The 25,800-nt window shown below is 36.9% G+C and overlaps 1 protein-coding gene across 1 annotated transcript in view; it reads left to right on the top strand.

The window, feature by feature from the left end:
* Nucleotides 1-2,410: 2,410 nt before the first annotated feature.
* The window catches only part of LOC136676862 (sentrin-specific protease 7-like), a 68,762-nt gene continuing 45,372 nt past the window's right edge, over nt 2,411-25,800 (top strand). Inside the window, exons 1-13 of the mRNA XM_066654130.1 lie at nt 2,411-2,759; nt 3,621-3,722; nt 5,359-5,450; nt 8,969-9,115; nt 10,269-10,342; nt 11,809-11,981; nt 13,140-13,365; nt 16,071-16,162; nt 17,931-18,059; nt 20,565-20,598; nt 22,243-22,446; nt 22,856-23,103; nt 24,852-24,970. Coding sequence (XP_066510227.1) covers nt 3,621-3,722; nt 5,359-5,450; nt 8,969-9,115; nt 10,269-10,342; nt 11,809-11,981; nt 13,140-13,365; nt 16,071-16,162; nt 17,931-18,059; nt 20,565-20,598; nt 22,243-22,446; nt 22,856-23,103; nt 24,852-24,970 — 1,640 coding nt within the window. The 5' untranslated portion in view covers nt 2,411-2,759. The remainder of the gene's footprint in view (nt 2,760-3,620; nt 3,723-5,358; nt 5,451-8,968; nt 9,116-10,268; nt 10,343-11,808; nt 11,982-13,139; nt 13,366-16,070; nt 16,163-17,930; nt 18,060-20,564; nt 20,599-22,242; nt 22,447-22,855; nt 23,104-24,851; nt 24,971-25,800) is intronic.

Below are 25,800 nucleotides of genomic sequence, written 5' to 3'. Positions count from 1 at the left end.
ATTGAAAATGCTTGAAACTCATATTAAATTAAGTGGTTTATTTTCTCTTTAAACAAACAACAAATACCACTTTTGATTAACATTCCAATTGAGATACAGAATCCAACTGATTTTTTCATTCATTATCAGTAACCGCTTATCCAGTTCAGGGTCGCAGTGGGTCCAGAGCCTACCTGGAATCATTGGGCGCAAGGCAGGAATACACCCTGGAGGGGCAACACACACACACTTTTCAGTCGTCAGTCCACCTAGCAACATGTGTTTTTGGAGGAGGAAACTGGAGCACCCAGAGGAAACCCACACGGACACGGGGAGAACACACCAACTCCTCACAGACAATCACCCAGAGCAGGAATCGAACCAGCAACCTCCAGGCCCCTGGAGCTGTGTGACTGCGACACTAACCTGCTGCGCCACCATGTCACCCCCAACTGATTTATTGTCCCTGAATAAACCTCTGCAGCAGTAGTAAGAGCAAAATTGTCACTGCCTTGTCCCTGTGTCCTGCGGCACTTGCGTATACTGTCACGCCGCATTAAAAAACATTCAGACTGTGTTCCATGGATACATTTTCCCAAGTGAACACAGTCAGATAAAAAAATGTCAGAGCATGACACGATAGAAAATAATTTCATATGAAAACACTCAGTCACTCAATGTACTGTTAGCAAATAGCATATTTATTAGAGAGTTAATTTTGTTTATCTTTAGTATGGTTAACAGGCACATTTGTAAAACATGACAAGCAACTGCTTCTTTTGTGTGCATTATGGGCAATCCAACTGACTGCAATGATAAAGACTGCTTTAAACTTGGGATGTCAGCTTCAGGACCTGGATTTATTGTTTGATATATGATAGATGCCTGTAGTAAAGAAATGTTAAGTCTTTACATATATAATTCCCTTTGTTTTCACTTACATCTTTTTCAGTAATGCTGTTATGATCTATTATATTTTCTTGCTATTTCTAAGTTATAATTTAATGTTGTATTACATAAGGTCCTTGTGAAACCTGAACAGTTCTCAAGGTACACAGCTGAATCGTTCCTTGCCAAAGGACCTACACTGGAATGATTGATATTCTGCATTACATGCTGGTAAAATCTTTTAGTTCACTATTTTAACAAATGAAAATGGAATTGAAAATAAAGTGAGAATGTATGACATGATGTAAACCAATAAGATAAAAAAAGTTTCACTTCTATTTGCCTGCAGCAGCTTTGAGACACAAGTGTTACAGGAAATGCTAGGAGATTTCAAGTTATGAGAAGGTTTGTGCTATGTCAGGTTATGTTCACCCATTCCTGCAGTTAACATATTTCTATCCTTCAAAGCAATGAATAGCATTTCACTTGGTTTATTGAAGCCCTAATCTTAACTTGAAATATAATGTAACTTTAATGTCCAATAAACAATAAATCACAGAGGTGAACAATAAACATGCTTTGGCTTGGATGGCTTTTTGAATGAGGACAGCAGCTAATCAGTACAGAGAACATAAATATATCAATCTTAAAGGCACTACAAGAAAAACAACCTGATTTATTCAAGGCATCAGAAAAAAAAACACTAAGCCACACCAAATGACATTCCAAGAGATTTCACGGGCAAATACAAATTTTAAGTTTTTAATTTAAGAATAAAATTATGAGAGTTTTGCTGGAGTTGTTGCACTCTCATAACATACTGACCATTTGGTGTGAAGTGGTCAAGACAGCTGTCTTCAGGTTGTGGGTGAAAATATCAAAACAACTATAAATTGAATATTATGTACATTTTTAATCTTGGCTCATGCAGTTAACCTGCAATACCCCCATTCTTTGCAAAGTCAGTCTGTGGCTAAAAATAGTCAAAATAATGTGGGAATGCATTTTTCCCCCTTAATCAAAAGAAGAAATTTTAAAAAAATGTGCTGTTGTGAATCGTTCATTAAATATCTGGAGTTATTTTACATTGTAAATAAATTAAGTACATACTACATTCAAATTATATATATATAATTTTTAAATATAAATGATAAATAAAACAATATTTTTAAAGTTAAAAAAAGATATTGTGTTGAACAACACTAAACCAAGTCTTTAACAGCTAGGCTATGCATATGTAAGTAACAGCATGGAAATCCTGAGACATAGTCTTTGTTAAAGAGAGACAAAATTTCAGTAATGGGCCCCATGCCAATACAGCCAAGAAATTAGGGAAGCATGCACATAATACAATTATGCATTAATACATTTTTAATTTGTGGAAATAATATACTTACACAAGTAGTCTATCTTTTTCTTAAAATTATATCGTAGTAATTATTTCGGTATTAAAGTTTTTTTTTGCCAAATGTATACATTTACCACTGCACTGAGTCTGCGCAGATCTGATTGTGCGTCACACGAACGCGCCCAGAACACAGTATCAACAATTTAGCTTAGCTTAGCAGACGCATCTGAAACTAGAGGTCTTGTATTAATTAAGGCTGTTTTTTGAAACCCCAATGTTATTTTACTTTGCATTTAAACCAACTTTTAAACAATGCATTGTAGTGCCGTGTTGGAACATTATTCTGTAATGAACGGTTAAATGTTTATCATTAACACTGTTAAATCAGGCTTCCTGCAGCTGAACTCTACTGGCCAGTTTAGTGAATTTATTACAAATAAAATGGTTTAAAATCATGTCTCAGAGACAGTTTGTGGATAGCAGCACGTTTCCTGACTGAAAGTGAACGGAGGTGAAGCCGTGTGACGCGGAGGACGAGGAGAAGGTATTCATTTCAGCTAAAACCATCATAGTTAATCTGTTTTTAAATATTTCAACGTTAAAAACACATATTATTTCTGGAAGCATTCCGCCACCTGAAAAAAATGTATAAACATTTAATCAATTTTAAAAATATGAGATTCCCAACATGCTGACCTGCTGTCTCCTAATCACATATATGTATTGTAATAATCATCTCATATTAATATACCACTTCATAACAATCATCAACAATCTCAGGATTTTTTTAAGAATGGCTTGAAATTTCATAATAGAAATTTGCCTCAAAATGATCTCATAATGATCATTTTTATCTCAGCATTTCATAAAATAATAGTATTTTCCATTCAATAAAATTTCATTTAATAAAATAATAGTATTTTCGTTTCTCATTATTATGGGACATTAAGTAATTTTAAGAAACTAGATAATTGGAGATTAAATGTAGTTAAATCATTATTATGATATTGTAAGTCATGATTGTGAGAATCTTTTTTTTAATGCACGAATACATATCTGTTATTTTTTTTCAAATGGTGAAAATGGGCTTCCATTCACTTCTATTTTTTTCTGCATTGAAATAAAAAAGAAAGCTGCTAAAGTGTGATTTAAAACATGGTTAGAAAGAAGCTACAGGACATCAGTAAAGGTACTTACTTGCAATCATCCTGTCAACAACAAATGCAACATAACCCATCTTGCATTTATAATATATTATTATTACAATTATTATTATTTTATTTGTATACATTTATTATTATTTCTATCTATCTATCTATCTATCTATCTATCTATCTATCTATCTATCTATCTCTCTCTCTCTCTCTCTCTCTCTATATATATATATATATTTTTTTTTTTGTAGATGGGAACTCCATTTAAAATTCCAAAGAAGAAACAGCCGTCCAGTTCCTCCAGCCTTTACATGTCTCCCCTCTCCAGAGTTCAGGATGGTGACGCATCCCATGTATGCCTCTCTTTGACACTTTTTTAATTTTGAGATTTAAAATGAGAATTCTACAATTTTTTTACCTTTTCCTGTGTAATTCATTAGAGAAGTAAATGAAGTGATGGAGTGTGAAATGGATGATTGCTGAGAGTTCTACAGGCCAACAGCGTTGGTGATAGTAAAAAGGCATCTCTCTGTCTACAACACAAATTCATAATTTCCTCTCCATAACCATTCATATGAAATAATACTGATGGAAGATAGTGGCAAATCTGATAAATTTATTATTTGCTACTATTTTTTCTTTAACAAACAGTGTTTAAATTCTAAACACAATGTGAGGAATCAGCAGTGTATAACAGTTTCATATAAAGTACTTTTTATGTAATGAACTTTGTGTGAAACTCTGGATGTCTGAGTCCATTCACCATTACTGTGAACAGTACTGACTACGTAAACTTCTCTAGAACTAAGCATTTCACTCCAGATCAAACAGATAATTCTTACTCAACCATTTAAATGTGGAGAAATTAAATGATTGGGCTTCCATAACATTGAGCATTAACTGTTTGTTACATATTTAAGGATTTCACCAAAGTTCTTACTAAACCATCAAGCCTGCCCTGTTTTATAAAGTAAATGTACATTATTCTTGTAGAATATATGGCCAAACATATGTGGACACCTGCTTATCCAATATTCCTATGGATTTTTGAGAGTATTCCTATGGATTTTTGATGGATACCTATTGACTTTGATCTCCCCCCTTTTTTTTAATCTCTTGAGAAGGCTTTAAGATGTTGAAACATTTGAAACATATCTGATGACAGCTATGGTACTGGTACTGATGTAATTAATTCTGGATCAAAATCACCCCTCCAACTCATCCCAGAAGTATTGGCTGGTTCCAGCCCTCCAGAGAACACAGTTGCCCTGTTGCAAAGCCCAATTGTTTGCAGTTATTTATCTCCCAACCAACGCTTGACCTTGAGACTTAAGCTCCACAGCTTCCCTATACATTTCATGCTTCTTTTTGGAGATTATACAAGCTGTGTGTGCATTTTTGAATGTCTGCCTTCTGTATGGTTGCACTTTAAATTAGCCCAGTGTCTCCTAAAAGTGGTGTGCATGTCCCCCAAAGCAAATGAATGACATAGGTAATGTGTATTACTTGTGTTTTTCTATTTGTTTTGTTTAGTAAGAAGTTGCAGTTTTGTTTGAATTACAGTATTTAAAGTACATTTAAATACAGTTTGAGTTTGGAATCAAAAGACATAGGTGTCTGTTGGAGTGGGGACTAAAAAATATTCCCATCTACAAAACGGAGGTACAGCAATAAAACTTTTGGAACCACTGAATTGGCCGAATCCTCTTATTAGTAAGTGTGTCTACATATGTCCGGACATACGGGGGTGAATTCCCAGACAAGATTAAAGCCCAGGCCTGGACTATATCCCCGTTTCAGTGGAAAATCAAAGTTCAAAATGCTGTGTAGTCCAGGACTAGGCTTAAGCCCTGTCTGGAAAACCACCCCATTGTGTATTTTATATGAGTCGTGCTGCAAGCTGTATTGCTTTGCTTAAGGATGAGGGAATGACGCCTTGTCCAGCTTTTTTCTGATGAGTCTATGTTTACTTTTTTTTTTTTTAAACAGAAAACCTGGACTCAATTCTCTTATAATGGAAAAAAGCCTCAGAAAAGCAGCTCTGCCAACGGGAAAATAAACACAAGCTCTGGAACAGACAGGTGAGCCACACCAACATCTGGAACTGCTGCCCTAATGTTGGAATAGACTACACTGAAGGGATGTTTTGCTCAAAAATATTCAAATTGCAACAGTTTTCCTCTTACCTCTGCTGGATTAGTCAAGATTATCAGTCAAGTGTTTGTTTCTGCTTGTTGCAGAATGTTTTTTCCATTGGTTTTGTACTGGAGCTTCAAAGTGTATATGGCTGAGAAATAATAGAAACAGGTTCACATAATTCAAGAGCTAAGTATTCCTCACTGCAGAAAAAGTAGTTCAGTGGTTATTTGGACCACATCCAGCTCCTCCCATTTTGTGATTTTATTGGTATAGAAGTCGTTTCTGCTTTATTTTCTTTATGGTAACTTCACTAGCTTCAGACTATGCTTTTAGTATCTCTGCAGTCATCTGTATTAATATCTGATTAATATATTGGTTTAAAAGTTTTGTATGTTTGATAAATATTTAAAAACCTAGCATAAGCCTATAAATGCTCTCCATTATGTATATGTAGTAACATTAATAGTGTCATTGAACATTAATTCTGAAACTTTGTACAAGTACAAACCGGATTCCAAAAAAGTTGGGACACTAAACAAATTGTGAATAAAAACTGAATGCAATGATTTGGAGGTGCCAACATCTAATATTTAATTCAGAATAGAACACAAATCACAGATCAAAAGTTTAAACTGAGAGAATGTATCATTTTAAGGGAAAAATATGTTGTTTCAAAATTTCATGGCATCAACAAATCCCAAAAAAGTTGGGACAAGGCTATTTTTTACCACTGTGTGGCATCCCCCCTTCTTCTTACAACACTCAACAGACGTCTGGGGACAGAGGAGACCAGTTTCTCAAGTTTAGAAATAGGAATGCTCTCCCATTCATGTCTAATACAGGCCTCTAACTGTTCAATCGTCTTGGGCCTTCTTTGTCACACCTTCCTCTTTATGATGTGCCAAATGTTCTCTATAGGTGAAAGATCTGGACTGCAGGCTGGTCATTTCAGTACCTGGATCCTTCTCCTACGTAGCCATGATGTTGTGATTGCTGCAGAATGTGGTCTGGCATTATCTTGTTGAAAAATGCAGGGTCTTCCCTGAAAGAGATCTAGATGGGAGCATATGTTGCTCTAGAACCTGCACATAGTTCTCTGCATTAATGGTGCCTTTCCAGACATGTGCCACAAGCACTCATGCAACCCCATACCATCAGTGATGCAGGCTTCTGAACGGAGCGTTGATAACAACTTGGGTTATCCTTGTCCTCTCTGGTTCGGATGACATGGCGTCCCAGTGTTCCATAAAGAACTTCAAATCGTGACTCATCTGACAACAGAACAGTCTTCCATTTTGCCACACTCCATTTTAAAAGACCCCTGGCCCAGTGCAAACGTCTGAGCTTGTGGAGCTTGCTTAGAAATGGCTTCCTCTTTGCACTGTAGAGTTTTAGCTGGCAACGGCGGATGGTACGGTGGATTGTGTTCACTGACAATGCTTTCTGGAAGTAATCCCGAGCCCATTCTGTTATTTCCTTGACAGTGGCATTCCTGTTTGAGGTGCAGTGACGTTTAAGGGCCCGGAGATCACGAGCATCCTGTAGAGTTTTACACAGAAATTGTTCCAGATTCTCTGAATCTTTTGATGAAGTTATGCACGGCTGATGATGATAACTTAAAAGTCTTTGCTATTTTACGCTGGGTAACACCATTCTGGTATTGCTGCACTATCTTTCTGCACAACAATGGTGGAATTGGTGATCCTCTTACCATCTTGGCTTCAGAGAGACACTGACACTCTGAGAAGCTCTTGTTATACACAATCATGTTGTCAATTGACCTAATTAGTGTTAATTGGTCTTCCAGCTGTTCGATGCTCAATTTCCTTTTTCCAGCCACTTATTGCTACTTGTCCCAACTTTTTTGTGATTTGTTGACACTGCGAAATTTTGAATCAACATATTTTTCCTTTAAAATGTTACATTCACTCAGATTAAACTTTTGATCTGTCATCTATATAAAATATTGACATTTGCCATCTCCACATCATTGCATTCTGTTTTTATTCACAATTTGTTTAGTGTCCCAACTCTTTTGGATTCCGATTTGTAATCCTCACTGTAGAACCAGCAATAATGAACTGAAACAGGTGAATATGGTGGAAGGAGTAGTTTCAAAACAATTAAATCATGCTCGGGAGAAGACCGCACTTTGGTCTTCTCATTCTGCAGCAAGGACATTCTGAGGATTTTTGCTTAAAACTAAGATTAATTCTAGACAAATAATTATTCCCAGTGTTGAGTCTCTATTGATATCAGGTTTAGGGTGTTCTGTTTTTTTTACAGCTTTGTTCACATATACAGGGTAACCCAGAAATTTACTCGGAGGAGCTGTATGTGTTTAAACACAAACACTCATAACATCTGTCCCAGATTTTATGTGGACTTTATATCACTAGTCCCCTAGTAAAGACCTAGTAATGTTCGTGTGAGCACATGTATGAACAGAGTTTCTAGTGCTTCAAAGAATCGTCCTGTATCTCCTGCAAACTCTGTACAGGCGCTGCTCCATACCTGAAGCATGCAGAACATTTCCTGCTGTGAGAACGGGTTTGAAACAGAAAATCTCCCTCTGTGTGTGAAAAGACCACCTGCAAGCCCCTTTTATCAACCCGAAGGGAACAGGGCATTGGCAAACCATCAATTATGTATAAATTCGTTTATTCTTTTACGTGATTAATAAAATGGTGCTGTACAAGTTCTCAGTCAGTCCAGACAGCCTTTTTTAATATTTTGAACAAACCTGCTCTCTGGTCTTCTGGCTTTTTCAGTCAATTTCAGTCAATTTGCCAGATTTGTGTAATGTTAAAGAGAAGACCTTTACAGATTTATTTTATAGGGACAGGTGAGATGATTTTCAGTATTGTAAAATACAGAGCAGAAAATGAAAGGCTTGTGGATCACAAAAATATCTCCATACATGATTAAGGTTTTTTAACATAAATGGTCTGAGTAACTTTCTACATCTGTCCAAACCTCCAGTAAAACATGGTAATTTTAAGCCCAAATTGGCTGCTGCTCATGGTGAATTGCATTTAAGCCACAGTGATGTACAGAGCTTGAAGGGGTGTGTGGCAAAATATGTCCCAAATTTACTCTCAGTACTTAGCTCCCTTGGACAGTTGTATCTCTTTTGCTCACCCTTTGACAGCATCATCAAAGTGCACATTTCAAGGCCTTGGGGCTAAGTGCAGTTATTGGGACAAGAGAGTTGACGTTAAGTCTGAAAACAGCCACCAGATGGAGCACTTGATTTGTTTTAAGTATAGCCCATTTAAAATGAAGTTTTGTTGGAGTATATTGAGTTTACTAGCCACAGACCAGTGGTGAATGACATAATGACACATGATGAATTTTCCTTGTGTTATATTTGCAGTTTTGAGTGCAGTATGTTCTCTGCCATTTGTTATGTAAAGTGTGACATCACCTAAATGAATAAATCATTGTGTGTGTGTTTCAGCTCTATGCTGTCAACTCTGGAAAAGTCAGAGGTCAGAAACGTTGCCAAGGTGAACGGGACACTTGTTAGAGCAGGTGGAACCTCTAACTCCAGGCCACTGGCTCGGACCCCTGCTGCTGACAACACGTCCATCTCAGATCAAAACAGGTGAGAGATTTAGGTTGAGACTGAATGGAATTTGTAAAGAGAAGAAAACATGAAGAAATGGAATAAACAGAGAATTACTCAAAATAAAACGTTCTTTCAGAAGAGCAGCAAAACAACAGGTGTGTGTGTGTGTGTGTTACACTGTGTTTACATTACTACAAACCAAATTTTCAATGTGTTCAGTGGAGCAGTGGAAAAATTCTATCATTACTAGCATGCTTTAATGGACGGCAGAGGGTTAATAAGTGTTTATTAATAATATTTATAATAATAATATTTATTTATATTGCACTTTTCATTTAGAGTTCATAATCTCAAGAAGCTCACATAAACATTAGAAATTTAAAACAACCATATACATGTCACAACCATGTGCGGTACTGTGGCTTGATGCTTAGCACGTTTGCCTCCCAGCGCTGGGATCTTGAGTTCAAGTCCCATCTGGGTGGAGTTTCCATGTTCTCCCCGTGTATGCATGTGTTTCCTCCGGGGTCTCCGGTTTCCTCCCACAGTCCAAAAACATGGAGGGTAGGTAAATTGGCTTCTGTAATAACTGTCCTGCTGTGTGACTGAATGAGTGTGTATGTGAATTAATGTCTGTATGTGTGAGTGAATTTGTGTGTGCCTGGATATGGATTGGCACTCTGTCCAGTGTGAAACTCTAGTGCCCGATGCAGTTCTGCAGGTGGACAGTCGTTCCTGGTTGAGAGTATGTTGTGTGCTTGTCGGATTGCGTGTAGAATGGAATGGTGTTCTGTGCAGTGTTGATTATCAAGTGTCCTTGGGTATCTAGAAAGGCGCCATATAAGTGTAGCGATAAATAAATAAACAAATAAAACCTAAAAGTAAAAAGCCTTATAAATATGACAGATCAATTTTAGCTCAATTTTTTAATTTAACAAAGAACAAAGTTATATATTGATAAATCAAATAAATACAGCAATTAATATTAATACAGATACATAATGCTGAAGTTGCTGAAGATGTTTTAATTAATATTTTTTTTAAGGGCAACATGTTAATGCAGCATCAGGGAATATATATATTTGGTGTAAAAAAGTGTGACCATATGTATATTTGTTCAAATGACCATTATATATTATTGAATAGCAAGTTCAGACACTTACAGCAGTGGTGTCTGTGTGTGTTACAGATGGAGGCCCAAGAGAGCATCAGACACTTTGTGTCAGCAGGGCAAGGACACTCCTGCCATTAAGAAGCTAAAAGGTAAGTACTAATTATTCACCAGTCCTCTTTACAATAAGTGTGGAAACCCTACATTATTTTCCAAAAGGCAGCAAAAAATTTGTTTGTAAGTGATTACTATTTGGCATTTGCAAAGGGCAGATGTAGATGAAGGATCGAACTGCATTGTAGTCCCTGAGTGAAGCAGTTTATGTTCTCTATATCGGGTTTCTCACGTGCGAGTAACCATGTTTGCAATAGTGTTGGTATAGAATCACTGACATAATCACATACATCATTACTCTCAGGATGACAATACTTATTCAGTATTCAGACAGCGCCTTCAAAACATTAACAAAATTAATTGGGAAAAAGTGTCTGCTGTTCTGTTATTCTCCAATTTGAACTGGTCCTGTGATATATAAATAAATCCTTATTTTAATATGGGTTTAAAAATGTTTCTTCTTTGAGAATTTTGTTCCTCTGTTTTGGTGTTTTAATTCTCATTCTGAGTCTTAGTTCCTTTCCATTTTAATCCTGGTTTATCTTCTATTGAGACTTGTTTTCTGTCATTTTCTGCCTTGGTTCCTCTGTTTTTGAGTCTTGGATCCTCTTTTCAGGAGTCTCTTGTTCTTGCTCACATAGAACTAGAATGCAGGTTTCTTTTAAAGCTAATTTTTGCCAGTGCCACTGTAAAATCACAGTACATGATAAAATATGATTAAGTTTTAGTTTCAATGTCTGCTATGCTTCACTTATAGTTGGAGGGGAAAAGAAAATAAAGATATTTCACATTTATGGTGTTAATGTTTCCATGTTTTCTCCAACCATACTTAACGCACTTTAGTGTAATTAATAATGACGTACATAGTCAGTGGAAGCCTAAGGTTGGCCTACAAATCTGCCATGAATTAGCAAGGACCTAATGAGGGGGAAAAAATGTACCTATTAATCTCTCTCTCTCTCTTGCTCTCTCTATCTTTTTGTATGCTCTACATTTTGCTGGAAAACTGTTGAATTTTCCTGGCCGTGCAGCACTGATAAAGGCACAAATCTTAACTTTTTCAGCTTTATGGACCTGTTAAACAAATCTTGCTGTTTTCATAATAAAGTTATATCTTTTTTTCTCTCCCTTTGTCTCTCTGGCAGTATTTAAATAATCTTCTCCAGAAGTACCTGAATGTCAGTGGATAGATATTTACTGATGTATTATTCATAGAATAGGGACCTAGAACTGGTTAAGTTAAACTAGCAGTCAGTATTTCTCAAAATATTCTCCTTCATGTTATGAAACTTTTTAATATACTGATATAATAAACTTTATGCTGATATTCTGAACTATGGCCTCCATATGGGAGGCCTGTTCTATGGAACAGAAACTGGTTTGTTCAGGAACTCGTGAATTAAACTTTATAGGAAAAACAAACATAAACACTTATATTCAAAGTATAATTTGCTAACTTTGGTGGTATAATGAAACTTCTGACTGCTTTTTTCCCTCTTTGCAGGATCTGGTCTTGCAGAGACATGGAAAGCTTGGAGGATGGGGAGTGAGGAAGATGAAGATGGAGATGTAGACAGAGACAAACATATTTCTCCAGTAAAAGAAGAGAAAAGATCATCCTCTGCTGCAGTGAAACAGCAAGCATCAAACAGAAGCCTTACATCCGTACCTCCAAAAGTGATACATTCTATTTATAGTGTTCTTGAATGCCTTAGATTACTACAATACTGTGGCTGAAGAAGTTATGGGCTTGAACTCGGCTGATGGTTTTTAGCTTGTGCCAATGAGTTAAATTCTTAGAATAATAAATCGCACTGAGTGGTTTTACACCTGTAGTTCTTCTGCTTTGGTCAGAATCAGGTAAAGAGTTTGTAAACTTGGGCTCCTGTGTTATGGACTAGTGCATATGTCTGTTCTATTTCTACGATGAGGAGCTACATTTGTCCATATCTATATTTAAATGCTCTGCTGCCTTCAATATGCAAAACCCAATGAGCTGCTTTTCTCAGATTTGCTGAGTACACCTGATAGTTGTGTCTGACTGGGGAGATTGGATCATGTTCTCACCTCAAACTACCTGCTCCAGAGTTTGAACAGAGACCATCTTTTCTCAAGGGTCTCAGTACAGTTTTTTTGATCCACAGCTGAGTGTGATTGCTGAGTGTGATCTGCCTCAACTAACCACATCAAGGGTGAAAATGAGTTAACCAGATTAAACCTACGTTCAATTAACAGTTTGAAATAACCCAAATCTGTTTTTGTTTTTTTGTTTTTTGCTCTAATGTGACACAAGTCTTATATTTTTAAGGCTCTGTGGACATGTCAAATGTGATTTTTTTCAAATCTGATTTGCGTTAATTTTGTATGTGGTCTTAGATCAGATACGAATATGAATGCATATTTATTTATTTATTGATTTTTTTTTGCCTGTATACATGCCCTTAATGTTGTGGTCCTCAGGTCCGGTCCATTTACATGTATGAATGTGAACCATCAGGACAGCCAAATCTGATCTGGGCAAAAATAAAATCTGAATTGACAAACGATTTGTTCTTCAAGTGATGCCTCAGAGCAGACAGATGCTCATGCTGTCATGCATCACAAGCACAATGCTAGCCAGTGCAGATGTCTGTTAATTGTATAATTTCCTCCTTACTAATATGATGAACTACCATATAAGCCTGTTTGAAACAGTATAGATATGTCAAAATTTGAAATAGATTTGATTTTATGTGTCAAACTACACATTTTACTTCCAAATGTCTCCCGTAGTTGGCTGTGGTAAATAAGTTTGGATGAAATGTGTTCTCAGTTATCTTTTCTCTGCTTTCCAAGGCTGTAGAGGTCAAGGGGAATGGAGAGAAAGCACGGACAACTTCTAACCACACCACAAATCAAGAAGAGCCAGAGAAGCTTGTAAAGACACCCGGAGTGAAAACTGCTCCTTCCTTGCTTGTCACAAAATCCAAAGATGATGGGTCCTGCTTCAGAGGGAGGCTAAGTCTAAGACACTCTTATAAAACCTACCAGAAACGAGCCAAGCCTAGCTCAACAGAACCCAGTATGTAGATTTTCCTCTTATTTCATTCTTTCTTTCCTTGTGTTACTCCTTACTATATATATATATATATATATATATATATAGTAGAGGTTGAATTTGTCCATTACTGGATGAAGTTACTTGTATATTGAGGCAATATATTACACCCTCTTGTCATAAAGGCTGGTATTGCTTTAATAATTTAGAAAAGATACATTGAGTAATAGAGATTAACAATATTGAATTTCTTTATTATTGAAGTTTCATGTGTTTGGAAAAAGGAGGAATTTGGAAGTGCTACACCTTATTTTGGAGCATTTGAAGTTTGAATCAATTCTGTTTGCTTAAGTTAACCTATTACTTTCCACACTTAAATACCTTGCTCTTATAACCCCATAATCCTGCTATTAGATTCATATTAAGTATTGGATAATAAGTATTAAGATGCCCTGGAAGATAAAGGGTTTAAAAACAGGATGGCTTTGGTCACATGAAGATATAGTCTCTAAGCTGAGAGTAGGTCAGGAGAACAGTGTGAAGTACTTCCTCTGGGGATGACGATGATCATGATGATTATAGTTTGGAGAGAAGAGGAAGAAAAACATCAAGTTAAACTTCTTGACCTGCTCAGGTTAGAATAGCCCTAGTAACCCTAGATTTTATTGTTCTAGATCCCGCATAAGACCATCTAGAAAGACGTTGTACCTGACCACCAGAACATGCAAATCAGCTGAAGTTTAGCGGGTCTGGGACTGGCCAGTAATTTAATGAGAGACCTACAAGGGCTCTTTTTTCTGCATTGCAGGGCAGAATGCTTCTGAGCATGGGTGGTAACTGTTCTGAGGGCATTTGCTTAGCCCTGTTTTACTTAGGGCCACAGAAATGTTCTGTGGGAAGGCTTAAATTGTGAAGGGATGTGCTAATTGGCTTTGTTTTTGCTGCTCAAACAGAAGTTATTCTACAACGCAGTAATTTTACAGTTAATTGAAAAGTAAAACCTCTCTATGTTTAAATTTTTTTTTTTTATTATATGATGTGTTAATAGCTATAAGATACCTTGACCACATGAGTACCCCTGTTGGCCACATATCTTGCAAGGGTCCACAGATGGGCAGCACCTTTTTTGCCGCTTTTGTTCATGGTATACACAGAGTGTAAAGAAGCATAATTGCATAATTATTACAAGATGCCACACATTCCTACTGCTGATTTACAAAAAGAAACTGTAAATGGGCCAAGAGGTGCAATACAGCACGGAACACTACAGAACAGACTAAAGAAGCGTTCAGCCCTGCAGTGGAAAAGAGCAAGGGTGGCTGCCCAAATAGGTACTGGTGAGGCCAACAGAGTGTGCAGTTCCTGTTGTCTGTCTGGATCCCAATTTTCAAGTACAGTGATGCGGACTTGGTACTGAAAAAATGATGCCGCACTTCCGATGAAACATAAAAGTTAGATCCTAGCTCTGAGATTATAAAACATCCCTAGGCATTTGCTTGAAAAGAGTCCGGGGGTTATCCCATTCTCCTGGCACAATCTGCCATTGTGGTCATCTCTAGAATTCCAATAATCCCCATAGTCAAATGGCTTATTCATTCCCTCTCCTCAGCCAAATAGCTGTCATTTGTTGTGGAGCAGATTGACTGCTGTTGCATCATCCAGGTGGATGCTGCACTTTGGTGTTGTTTTTAGGCTACTCTCAAATGTCCCAAAGAATGCAAAGGGATTTGAATGTCTAGAAAAGCACTGTATAAGACCAAACTATCACCATTATCAGCAAAGAGCAGGTATTATTTTGGCGGTAGATAATTTCTTCAGCATGGCATTGATACTGACATTGTAGATAATTTCTGTGTAAATCATAATAAATTAACTTAAGCGAATACAGAAAAACAGCCCTTACTGTGGGATTGGGTATTCCAAGTCAACACCAGTACTGAAAAAACAGAAGGAGGAGAAGGTAAAGGAATAAAGGTGGATTGAGAAGACAGAGAAAGAGTAGAGAGAGTGAGCAAATGGAAAAAAAGAAAGAAGACATGGATTAGCTGTGTCCCTGTATCTCTGTAAAATCTCAAAGTGCTGGCGGGTGCAGCCACTTAAACTCAGACTTTTTTTTTTGTATATATATATATATATATATATATATATATATATATATATATATATATATATATATCTGCCCTTTAATTAGCGGTTTCTTGAGGCCATTAGGGGGCAGTGTGATGATGCAGCTCCATGCTCCATTTCTAAGTTTCTAAAGGGGGAAAATGTAATTGTAATGGTTAAAAACAAATAATAATATGATAATAATACTCGTTCCCTTATTACTTATATTCATTCTCAGCAATGGCTGAATTTGGTTTGGTCAACTTTCATTGAGGTTATTTTGGTGTGACGGGGTTCATTGTAGAGATATGTGATGATTATAAGAATCAGGCTTCTCCATATCTACAACACAACAAATGTAACGGGAACACACCAGTGCACCTGCATGTGTCTTCTGAGTTTTATATTTAAATCTTGGTAATGGTAAAAAGGTTGCATTCAAAAAAACATTCAAGTAGATTTTAAAGGAATATATCTAGTTTCTTTTATTGCGTCTGTGAAAAGTTATGACTTGGAAATTTGGTAAATGGATAGAATTTTCTCTTAGGGGATATAAATATAACTACTTAACTTACTTGCATAACCTTTAGTGCATGTTTTGTAGTGATATGTATTTTTTACAGTTGTACTTTCCAGTGGGGATGAAGATGAAGGAACAAATGAGGGAAATGATGATGCAGGCAGCACAAGGGCTCAGCAGAATAAAAACCCTCAGGTGAATGCTTCAAACACTGGGTTTTAAAAATATTACTTTTTAAAGACATAAAACATGAAAAAACCCCTCATATTTACAGTGCATTAGTACATTGATTTGACGATCTGGATTGACTACAACAACTACAACAGACAAATTGTGAAGTGAAACAACCCAGTAAGATTTTATGTTGTTTGCCTAAGTAAGAAAGCATGGGATAAATCAAGCCATTCTGATTGTGTGCGGCACCCTATGTAGAGTGCAGAGATTATAGGATTGTCCCTTCTCCTCATCTGTGTCTCTGTAATCACACTGCTGGACCTGTGCTTATGTGAGAGAATGAAGATGAGGTTAAACAGAGCAAAACAAACACAATGAGCCTGGATAAATAAATATACACACAAAATATTGTGAATGTAATAACAGCAAATAAAGAGAAACAAGTAAATGGCAAAAACCAGAGCTTCTGCTTCTCACTCCTGTGCTCCTTGCACTGAACTGAGCTGTGGCTCTTTCTCTTTTAAAGAACAGGTGCTAAAGCCGGTCATTCTGAACAGGGCTGTTTAGACAGGGTGCACACTCTGCTGCGTTATTTGACCCTTGGGATACTTTAAACAAATTATGTTATAGAGGTGAAAACAAATGTGCATTGTGCATCACATATCACTGGGAAGGACAAAAAAGTAAAGTAGGTTGATTTATGCTTGTTTTTAACCAGAAATCAAGATTTGTGACAGATGAAGCAGAATATATATTCAGTGTAAATTTTGGTCATCATTACACAGTTAAACATCAGAAGTTTACTATGCATTTAGAGATAATGAAATATAAATGATAGAAACTGATTTGCAGTGCTTTTGGGAGCTTATAAATGTACAAACATGATTTTTTTAGGTAGAGGTTTACTCATAGAAAAACAACAACGCATGTCACTTGACCAGAAGCACCCCTACTGTTGTATGTGTGTGTAGGTGTTGATCGGACCAGTTCTGAACTGTTATTACGCTGTTTATTTGGACTTATCAAAGTCTTTTGTTAGGACTCATGAGCTCAGTGTGAGGTTTGTTTAAAGTAAAACAAGGCTTGTTGCCTAGTCACAGTTGGGGGTGCCTACCTGTGGTCAGTGATGAAGGATTAGGAGTGTGGGTGAAATGAGAAACAGATTTATGAAAGGAGGTGAGTACAGAAAAACAGAGAATAGAAAATGGTCAGGATGCTATAGTGTTACAGTTGCCTCATATTTGTGCATCTGCGAGTTACGATTTTTTTCCCCTCCCCCAAGGTTTACAGAAAAAAAAATTAAAGTATTTTAACCAAAAACTTTCTGGTTTTGAGTGGAATCTACATCACGTTGGTACAGATCAACACGTTAAGTCTTAAATATTTTTTGATTCATTATATTTAAAGCCAATATGCTTTTGATTAAAGATGAATATGCTTTGGCTCTTATGGCACATTCTAATGGAAGCTTTGGCAGCAACCACCAAACCCCAGTCTGCAGTTTCAGCACAGTTTTAGAGCTGGGGTTCACAACAGAAGGTTCCAATGGTGGGCTGCCCTGTAGTCTAGGACAGGATAATCAGACCAGGCTAATAATACCAGCACTTTTCACTGGAAGATGCAATGGGATTTTTTAAATAGTTGGATGTAGTGTTTGGGTCTAATTCTTTTCACTTAAAGCATCAGGAAAATATGTGATTTGCATGCAGCTGTACTTCTAAATGATAGTCACACATAAATGTTAGTTGTTTTTATCTTTGTTCTTAATGACTCTTTCTCGCTTTATCAGAAGACCAACCGAAATCAAAGTGGACCAGGTGAAGAGTCAGAGAAGACAGAAGCACCCTCTATTTTGGAACTGGCCTTCTCAACTCTGCACTTTGGCTCAGCATGCTTTCATTCCAATGGACCCATTGTGGTGCGTATTTTTTGTGTGTGTTTGTGTTACATGGATTTTCAAGGAAAAATATTCTTCAAGCAAGTGTTAAAGTATTTATCACAAAATAGCAATCTTTAAAATTAAATTGTTTAATCATTTTGAGGGAATTCTGTTGGTCCACTGTTTCACACAAAGCAAATTATATCCCCTTTACTCAAATGATATACAAATATAAAAATATATACTTTTTTGCTAGTATAATATGGAACTGGTTTTTACTGCTTAGGTGGTCAGCTATTCTTCCACACTTGCGCTCACACACACACAACCACAGAGGCGTTGGACACTCTGTTCTGTTTTGTAATGAGACGCACGTTTTTTCCAGTATTTTAATTGTCTGCAAAATTTAAACTGAACAGACATTGTGATGGAGGGAGAACAAGATGTAGAGAAAAACAGTTTGTTGACTTGTTCAAGTGAAAAAAAATCGAAAACATCCTGTACAGAGAACACACTAATGCTCATTGTAATGCACAATTACTTTTTAATGGCTGAATTGACCATACTATTATGCTATGCTATTGATTATCCTATAGAGTTATTATTTATTTTTATGTACTCAGCAAAGATATTTGGTAGTAAAATCTTTATGTATAATGTCATCATGAAATTAAAAAAAAAAAACATATATAACACACACATACACAGATCAGCCATATGAGTAAAACCATTTATATGGCCCGATTGTATGTTCGGTTTTTGTTTTTTTCAGCGTTTTAATGGTTAACTCTGCTAAAGATATAGCATTGTGTAGGGTGTTGGAGAAAGAAACAGAGAGGAAACTTTGGGGGTGGCAAAAAAACAAAACAACTAGAAAACACCCAGTGTGTTACACTCGCTGCGCTGTGCCAAAACATATTAAGCACTTAATCCACTACGAACACTAGGAGTGATGGAAATGTGAATGTTTCATGAATATCATAAACAGAACACTGAGCAGAACACTGATCAAAACACAGATCAAGGCCGACTGAAACATTGGGACACATTATTGTTAATCATCCTCATGTGTCTGTAAACACTTCAAGAGACAAAAACAAAGTGAATAGTTTTCTGTGTTTTTTCTTTTTTAAACCCTAACTTTAATAAGTGATTAGAGGCTTGTGCTTGTGCAGGCCAGTGTCCTGTGTTTGATTAAACTCTGTTAGCATGAGTTTAACGAGGAAAATGGTTGTCTAACAACACCTTAGTAGGTCAGTGTGTCACTCATAAGCAAATTAACATTGAAACTTTTCTACAGAACGTAAAACAAGTTCACATTTGGCATTCTCTATATATTTTTTGCAAATGACTCGCCACATGAAGCACACTGTGGTCACTGGCACTCTGTCTTCTTTGCTTAATGCAAGGACAAACATTTAATTTTGTTAGTGTCATATTTATTTTGCTGAGAAATTTTACCATGTGGTTTCCTTAACAAGACTAATTTAATTTCAAATGTAGACATTCTATCTTACTCTTTTCTCCTAGGCTATTGATGACATGTCCTGATAAAACCAGATGCCTTTCAAATTAAAAGCTCTGTAAACTTATAAAAGTAGCAGTAGTGGTGTTTTTTTTCATGAAGTAAAACAAAACCAATCCCAATTTCATTTTTAAGTATGGAAAAACATTGAGGATTTGTGCTCTTATCAGCTATCCAAAGTATTTTTGTCCACTTTTGCAGTTTACTTTGTCATACCGAACCAAAAACTACAGACCTCATGTCTAGAATTTGATATGACAAATTGGTACAGTTACTGGAGCCTTTTGTCGTTCACAAACCCAAGGAGAATTTGTACAGCTTCAAAATAAACTGGTGTAATTTTATGAGCTGCCATTCTGAGTCATATATAACAAATGTGATCCCTGCTTTTACAAAAGGCTAGTTTGTGCTGGAGGTCTGTCTAGCCAGTCAGCACTCTGCAAGGCTTACACATCATGTTTAGTCCCTACTCTTCCTGCTTGGAGCCACAAACAAGCAGGGACTAAAAATGACCTGGATCTAGGTACCAGCTCCAAATTTGCATAGTGGAAAAGCAAACATGCAGAGGAGATATTTGGAACCATGCATTGGAAACGCGCCATTTGTGTCAAGTCAAGGCTGAAAAGCTCAACTGAATGTCTATGACCTTCGATCCCTTGAACACCACTGCAATAAAAAAACAATTACTCTGTGATTAATATTGCTGTATGAGCTCTTAGACATATTCTGTCAGAATATGCATTTTTTAAATTGCATACAGAAGTGCTTACTATGTATAGTAGAAATGTTGGGGTGGCTGCGTAAAACTCCTACCACAAAATACTGAGAAGCTTCTATTAGTTGTTTTTATGGACAAAACAATAAACCCACTCTAAGTATGTAAAAACTTCAGTAGGTTAAGTTTCATACTGAAGCTGCCTTCTCATTTGGATGGTTATTTACTGCCTTCTCAATTTATTACATCCTGCACTAAGGATGATGATGATAATTATGTTTTTCCTGCCTGTCTCCTCTTACAGATTACAAATGAGAGTATCTCAATACCATTGAAAGGTAAGAAACTTGGAAGAAAGCGAGACAGAGAGGAAGGTATGTACCTTGGATAGAATGAAATTGATTAAAGGGAGAGAGCTGTGGATGTTTGTGGTCAGCTGGTTCCAATGTTCACTAAACATTTTAAAGCCACGGTGTTTATGGAGCCATGATGTTCTCGTCTAGGAGGCGTGTTCATGGGGTTACAGAGGTTGAGTTTTGGAAACATGTGCCTGGATGATGTGTGATTGGGAAAAGAAGAACAATCTGTTTGGCCTCTGATATATCTGGAGTAATGTATGCTCCTTAGGCCTACACAAGACATTTCATGCTCTTTCAGTAGTGTTCTAGCAAAATATCCCACAAGGCACCATGATGGTGTTATTGGGAGTAATACTTAACAGTATCTAAGGTCTGACAAATACTGGTTAAAAATACTACTTAAGTTTATTACCATTAAATGGTTAAACCCACAGCCCCCAGTAATATTGAGTCCCAAGTCTCCAATGTGAAAGCCTCCAACCAATCACTGAAGGCTTCATTGTGTGCAGAGAGCTTCCTGACCAATTATAGATGGCTTTTGGATAATTGGGAGGAATCAAAATGCTCACATGCTCTACCTAACCTTAATTATTTTGTTTAAAATTTGCTTTTGTTAAACTTGTGGTGGGGTATATTATAAAACCATCCACAAGATAAAATCATGCATTCATTGTGTAAAGAACACTGCAGTTTACATAATGTGGCACCAACTTCGACACTAGCAAATGTTTGCACACCTCCATATACATGTATATGATTGCTTTATAATTGTATTCTGTGTTTTACTTCCACTGTTTAGAAAATATACTATCCTCTCTCTGTCTCTCTCGTGTGTATGTCTTATGTTAAGAAGGCTCAGCTTAAACCTCTATTTATGTCTGTGACACAGAGGTGAACCACAGGGCTTATTTGCATGTCTGCAGTCCCCGTGCCCAGAGTGGTGTGTATGTGTGGGACAAAGAGGTTAATGGAATGTTCTAAGGATTTTAATTACAAATGTTACAGATGTTTCAAGAATAAGGAGTCAGTTGTTCATGTGGATCCAGAATATATATTGTTTTTATTAGTTTTTTTATCGTTTTAATTAGAATTAGAGAATAATTTAGACTTTTTTGTAATGTCCTGTGTTTTGAAAAATGGAATTAAATAAGGTGTGTGTTTTTAATGCAACATATATGACCCTGCCAAAAAATAATTTTTATAATTATATTTTTTCTTTCATTTTATGGTATCTTTCACATTTCATTATAATTATTTAACACAAATTGGAAAAATATACTGCAAAAATGCCAGAGAAAATGTTTAAATAATCAATTTTCTTGAATTGGTTCAACTGAGTTGATACAAAGAACCAGCAAAAAATATATAAATTGTTTATGAATCACAAAGTGGTTAAACTTCACTATGCTTGATCTATGAGGTCTGCAGAAAAGTTAATGATTAAACTCACTATGACAACTCTGCATGTTTAACCTTACTATGCCCACTCCCCTTTCTCAGTGGAGTGATTAAACGTTGCTATGCTTGGCAAAATCCTTTACTAGGCTGGCCTTCTCAAATATTTTCTCTCTCTCTCTCTCTCTCTCTCTCTCTCTCTCTCTCTCTCTCTTTCTCTCTCTCTAGCCGATGACGGTGTTGTAGTGGTTGCTGTGGTACCCTCTGAGCTCCATGGTTATGGTGTATGGGATGGGGCTTTAGCAAATGATGGAGTTCTGCTGTCTGTCTCTCGGCAACCTTCACCTTCCCTCCTCTTCCTCAGCCTTTCAGATGCTCAGACAAGACTACTGCACACAGAACTCTCATGTATACACCCCCCACACATATCAGGTGAGCTTCTGTCTGAAACACATCTCAGAACAGGTTTGACTCTGTGGGAGGGCTCACACTGTGTTTTTTAGAAACTGGCTGTATTTTCAATACAATCCCAAACATATTCAGGGATGCTGAGGGGGTTTCAGTCAGTTGGTTAGAGAACACCACTAGCCTCTTTGCTTATTCTTTTTTGAATTCCTTTTCTCAGTGCAGTCATGTTAAGATCTACACATATTAAGCCCCATAGCACTGTGTTACCTGCTCACAGTGGATGGTCATAAACCTGTGAATTAATATATTTTTAAGACCTGAAGATTGATTTCACCAAGATGTAAGATTTAACTGCTGTTTATCTGATGGTGACAGTCTTGGTGCAACACCAGGTTTACATGGCTGGTAATGTTCCTCTCCATCAACTCTCTAGGTCAACCTTGTCAGTTTGTGTTGGTGACGTTGGCCACTCAGTTGGACGAGCTGCGGGTGGCTCAGTTGGCTTCTCTGATGGATGTGATTGGTCTTCGTTATGGACTATCGTTTTTGGCTGTTCCTCTGTCATGGTCTGAAGGGCTGAATCTTCTCCACTGTCACCCTCAAGGAGGTCAACTTCTAACTCTGCTCGGTCAGGGAGATAGTTTGGATGGCCAGTCTACTGAGCGAGAGAGGACCAATGAGGTAATATATTTATTACATGGAACAGCCACTGACATTTTAAAAGCTTTCATAAATTAATCCTTGTGCTGTTGGTTAACAATTTCTTGCCAGTGACAGAGATAACTGTGATTGTTGGAGTGGCAAAACTTGAGAGGAGGGCAAGTAATAGTACATTGCAGAGCTCACTATAAAGTACTTTGTCACTTAAGTCAATGTTTTTCACTGAATATTTCGTATAAATTGAGTGTTCAATTATATTCCTTATACTCAACAGTGAGGACTGATCTGAAAGTAAAAATAAGATCTGTGATCGAAAAAAGATATGAAACTAAAAAAAAAATCTGAATATGAAAACATAAATATGCAACTGAAAAATATAAGACTTCAAGTGAAAAATTATTTTTTTAAAATCTAGTATTGAAGCAAAATTCTTTTTAAACTGAAAAATGTCATCCTACGCTTATTTTAATTGTGAATACAGTGTTGTATTTTTCAAAGTTCAATCTCAAGATTTGAACTTTCAGTTTCAGTTTTTTTTTCTCAAATGAACAAAACTTTTGACCATAATTTAGCTCCATATCAATGTAGCTACTTCATTGGCAAGTCATATGCTTTTTATTTGTTAACTTTGTTCATCTGCTAAAGGACAGCTCTGAATTCTTGCTGAATACATTTGTAAAGTCAATTGCAAAAAGCTCTTCTTTCTTCTAGATGTTTGTTTTTGCTGCATTCACACAGTGCTGATGCTGCCACTAAGTCTGTCTTTCTGCCACTCTGTGGACATAACTGCAGTGACACATGGCAGCTGTGACGTCACGCGCATAGCCTTATAAAAATGATTAAACCTAAAGTGTTATCAACAACACTATAACACTAAATTGAGGGTTGGGTTTCCCTCAGGGGGCGGCACGGTGGCACAGCAGGTAGTGTCGCAGTCACACAGCTCCAGGGACCTGGAGGTTGTGGGTTCGACTCCCGCTCCGGGTGACTGTCTGTGAGGAGTTTGGTGTGTTCTCCCTGTGTCCGCGTGGGTTTCCTTGCGGTCCAAAAACACATGTTGGTAGGTGGATTGGCGACTCAAAAGTGTCCGTAGGTGTGAGTGAATGTGTGAGTGTGTGTGTTGCCCTGTGAAGGACTGGCACCCCCTCCAGGGTGTATTCCCGCCTTGCACCCAATGATTCCAGGTAGGCTCTGGACCCACCGCGACCCTGAACTGGATAAGCGGTTACAGGTAATGGATGTATGGATGGTTTCCCTCAGATTGTGATGTGTGTTTTTGTCTGCAGTGATGTAACACTTATCTGCATACATCTGTTAGTGTGTATCGTGGTTTAAGTGCAAGTTCTAGGTTGTACGTCATGTCTTTCTGTTTTCTATTTTTTCTCTGTTTGTCTTGGTGAAAGTGAAAGTACGACATCTCTCATTCTCTTTGTCTTTCTAACTGTTTGTTCTTTAGCTCTTGTTTTCTTCTTTTCATTCGGTCTTTACTTTGGCTCAAGCAGTTCCAGGATGAACAATCTGATTCCTTCCCCCTCTTTCAGTCTCTTGTCTTGCCACTACCTATTTCTTTCTTTCTTTCTTTCTTTCTTTCTTTCTTTCTTTCTTTCTTTCTCTCTCTCTCTCTCTCTCTCTCTCTCTCTCTCTCACTTTCTGATGACCCTCTTCTGTCCTCTTCAAGTTCTCTTCTGGAACTTGGATGCTTTACTGATATAGAGATAAAGAGAGATAGGTATAAGTGTTGCAGTTGATCTGATCTGATTGATTTACAGCACACTCCAGCTGATATCAGACCTTGTCAATCAGAAGGGGTTAAAAAGGCCAGTGAAGGGATGAACACAAGACATTCATCACTGCGCAGTCATTCCAGACAACAAACCCAGCCACGAAGGTAAACAAAAACACACACACAAAAAACCCAATGCACACACCCTGCTTTTACTTGGTGTATTATTGCCAAAGCATCCTTGTGAGTCAGTGAGACAAGATATATAGTTTGTATGATACCAACATTTGCATAAAAGCATATTTTTTTTCTATTTCTTCTGTGAGAGGGATTACATTTTTTTCACTTGGAAAATCAGCAAGCTTCATTAGAATAGGGACTTAAACCTTTGGCAGGCAACATACACACACACATTCCAGATGATGTGGATCAGCTCTTTTACAGTAAGAGAGAGTGTCTAGTCTCTGTTTTCATTTCAGTTTGTATTAAGTATAATTATATAAATATAATCCTTGACCAGATTTCTCAATAAAGCCTAGTTTGAATTGAGCTAGTTCGAAACTCTGTTTGATGACAGTGATTACTGTATAAGCTGACTCAACTCGTTCATGCTTTGGTTGGAGCTGAAGTTCTGGCCCTTGGAGAAAATATTTCCATGTCACAGCTCTAGAACTTTCCATGAGACATTTATTTTTTTTATATTTATAAGTTTCCACTGAAGTTTTGAAGTCTGGATTTGACTTGTAAACCTATATTAGCATGTTATTGAATGTTAAATGGGAAATTTATTGTCAGACAAGTTGTCTGAAAAGAAACAGTCCCAGGATACAAAGTGTTTTTGATGGATCTTTCGGATCTTTTGTGTGTGACTCTTTTATTAGGGCTGCAAATTTGGTTTAGGAATCATTATTCCAATATTGGCTTTTCCCAGTGCTTACAGTTTATGGCCAATTTTGTAAATGTGTTTATAAGTAGTTTTCACCTTTCTTCTTATT

Source organism: Hoplias malabaricus, chromosome X2 (assembly GCF_029633855.1).
Source record: "Hoplias malabaricus isolate fHopMal1 chromosome X2, fHopMal1.hap1, whole genome shotgun sequence".
Classification (NCBI taxonomy): domain Eukaryota; kingdom Metazoa; phylum Chordata; class Actinopteri; order Characiformes; family Erythrinidae; genus Hoplias; species Hoplias malabaricus.
Note: the sequence above shows the minus strand (reverse complement) of the source record. Positions and strands in the feature narration are given on the sequence as shown.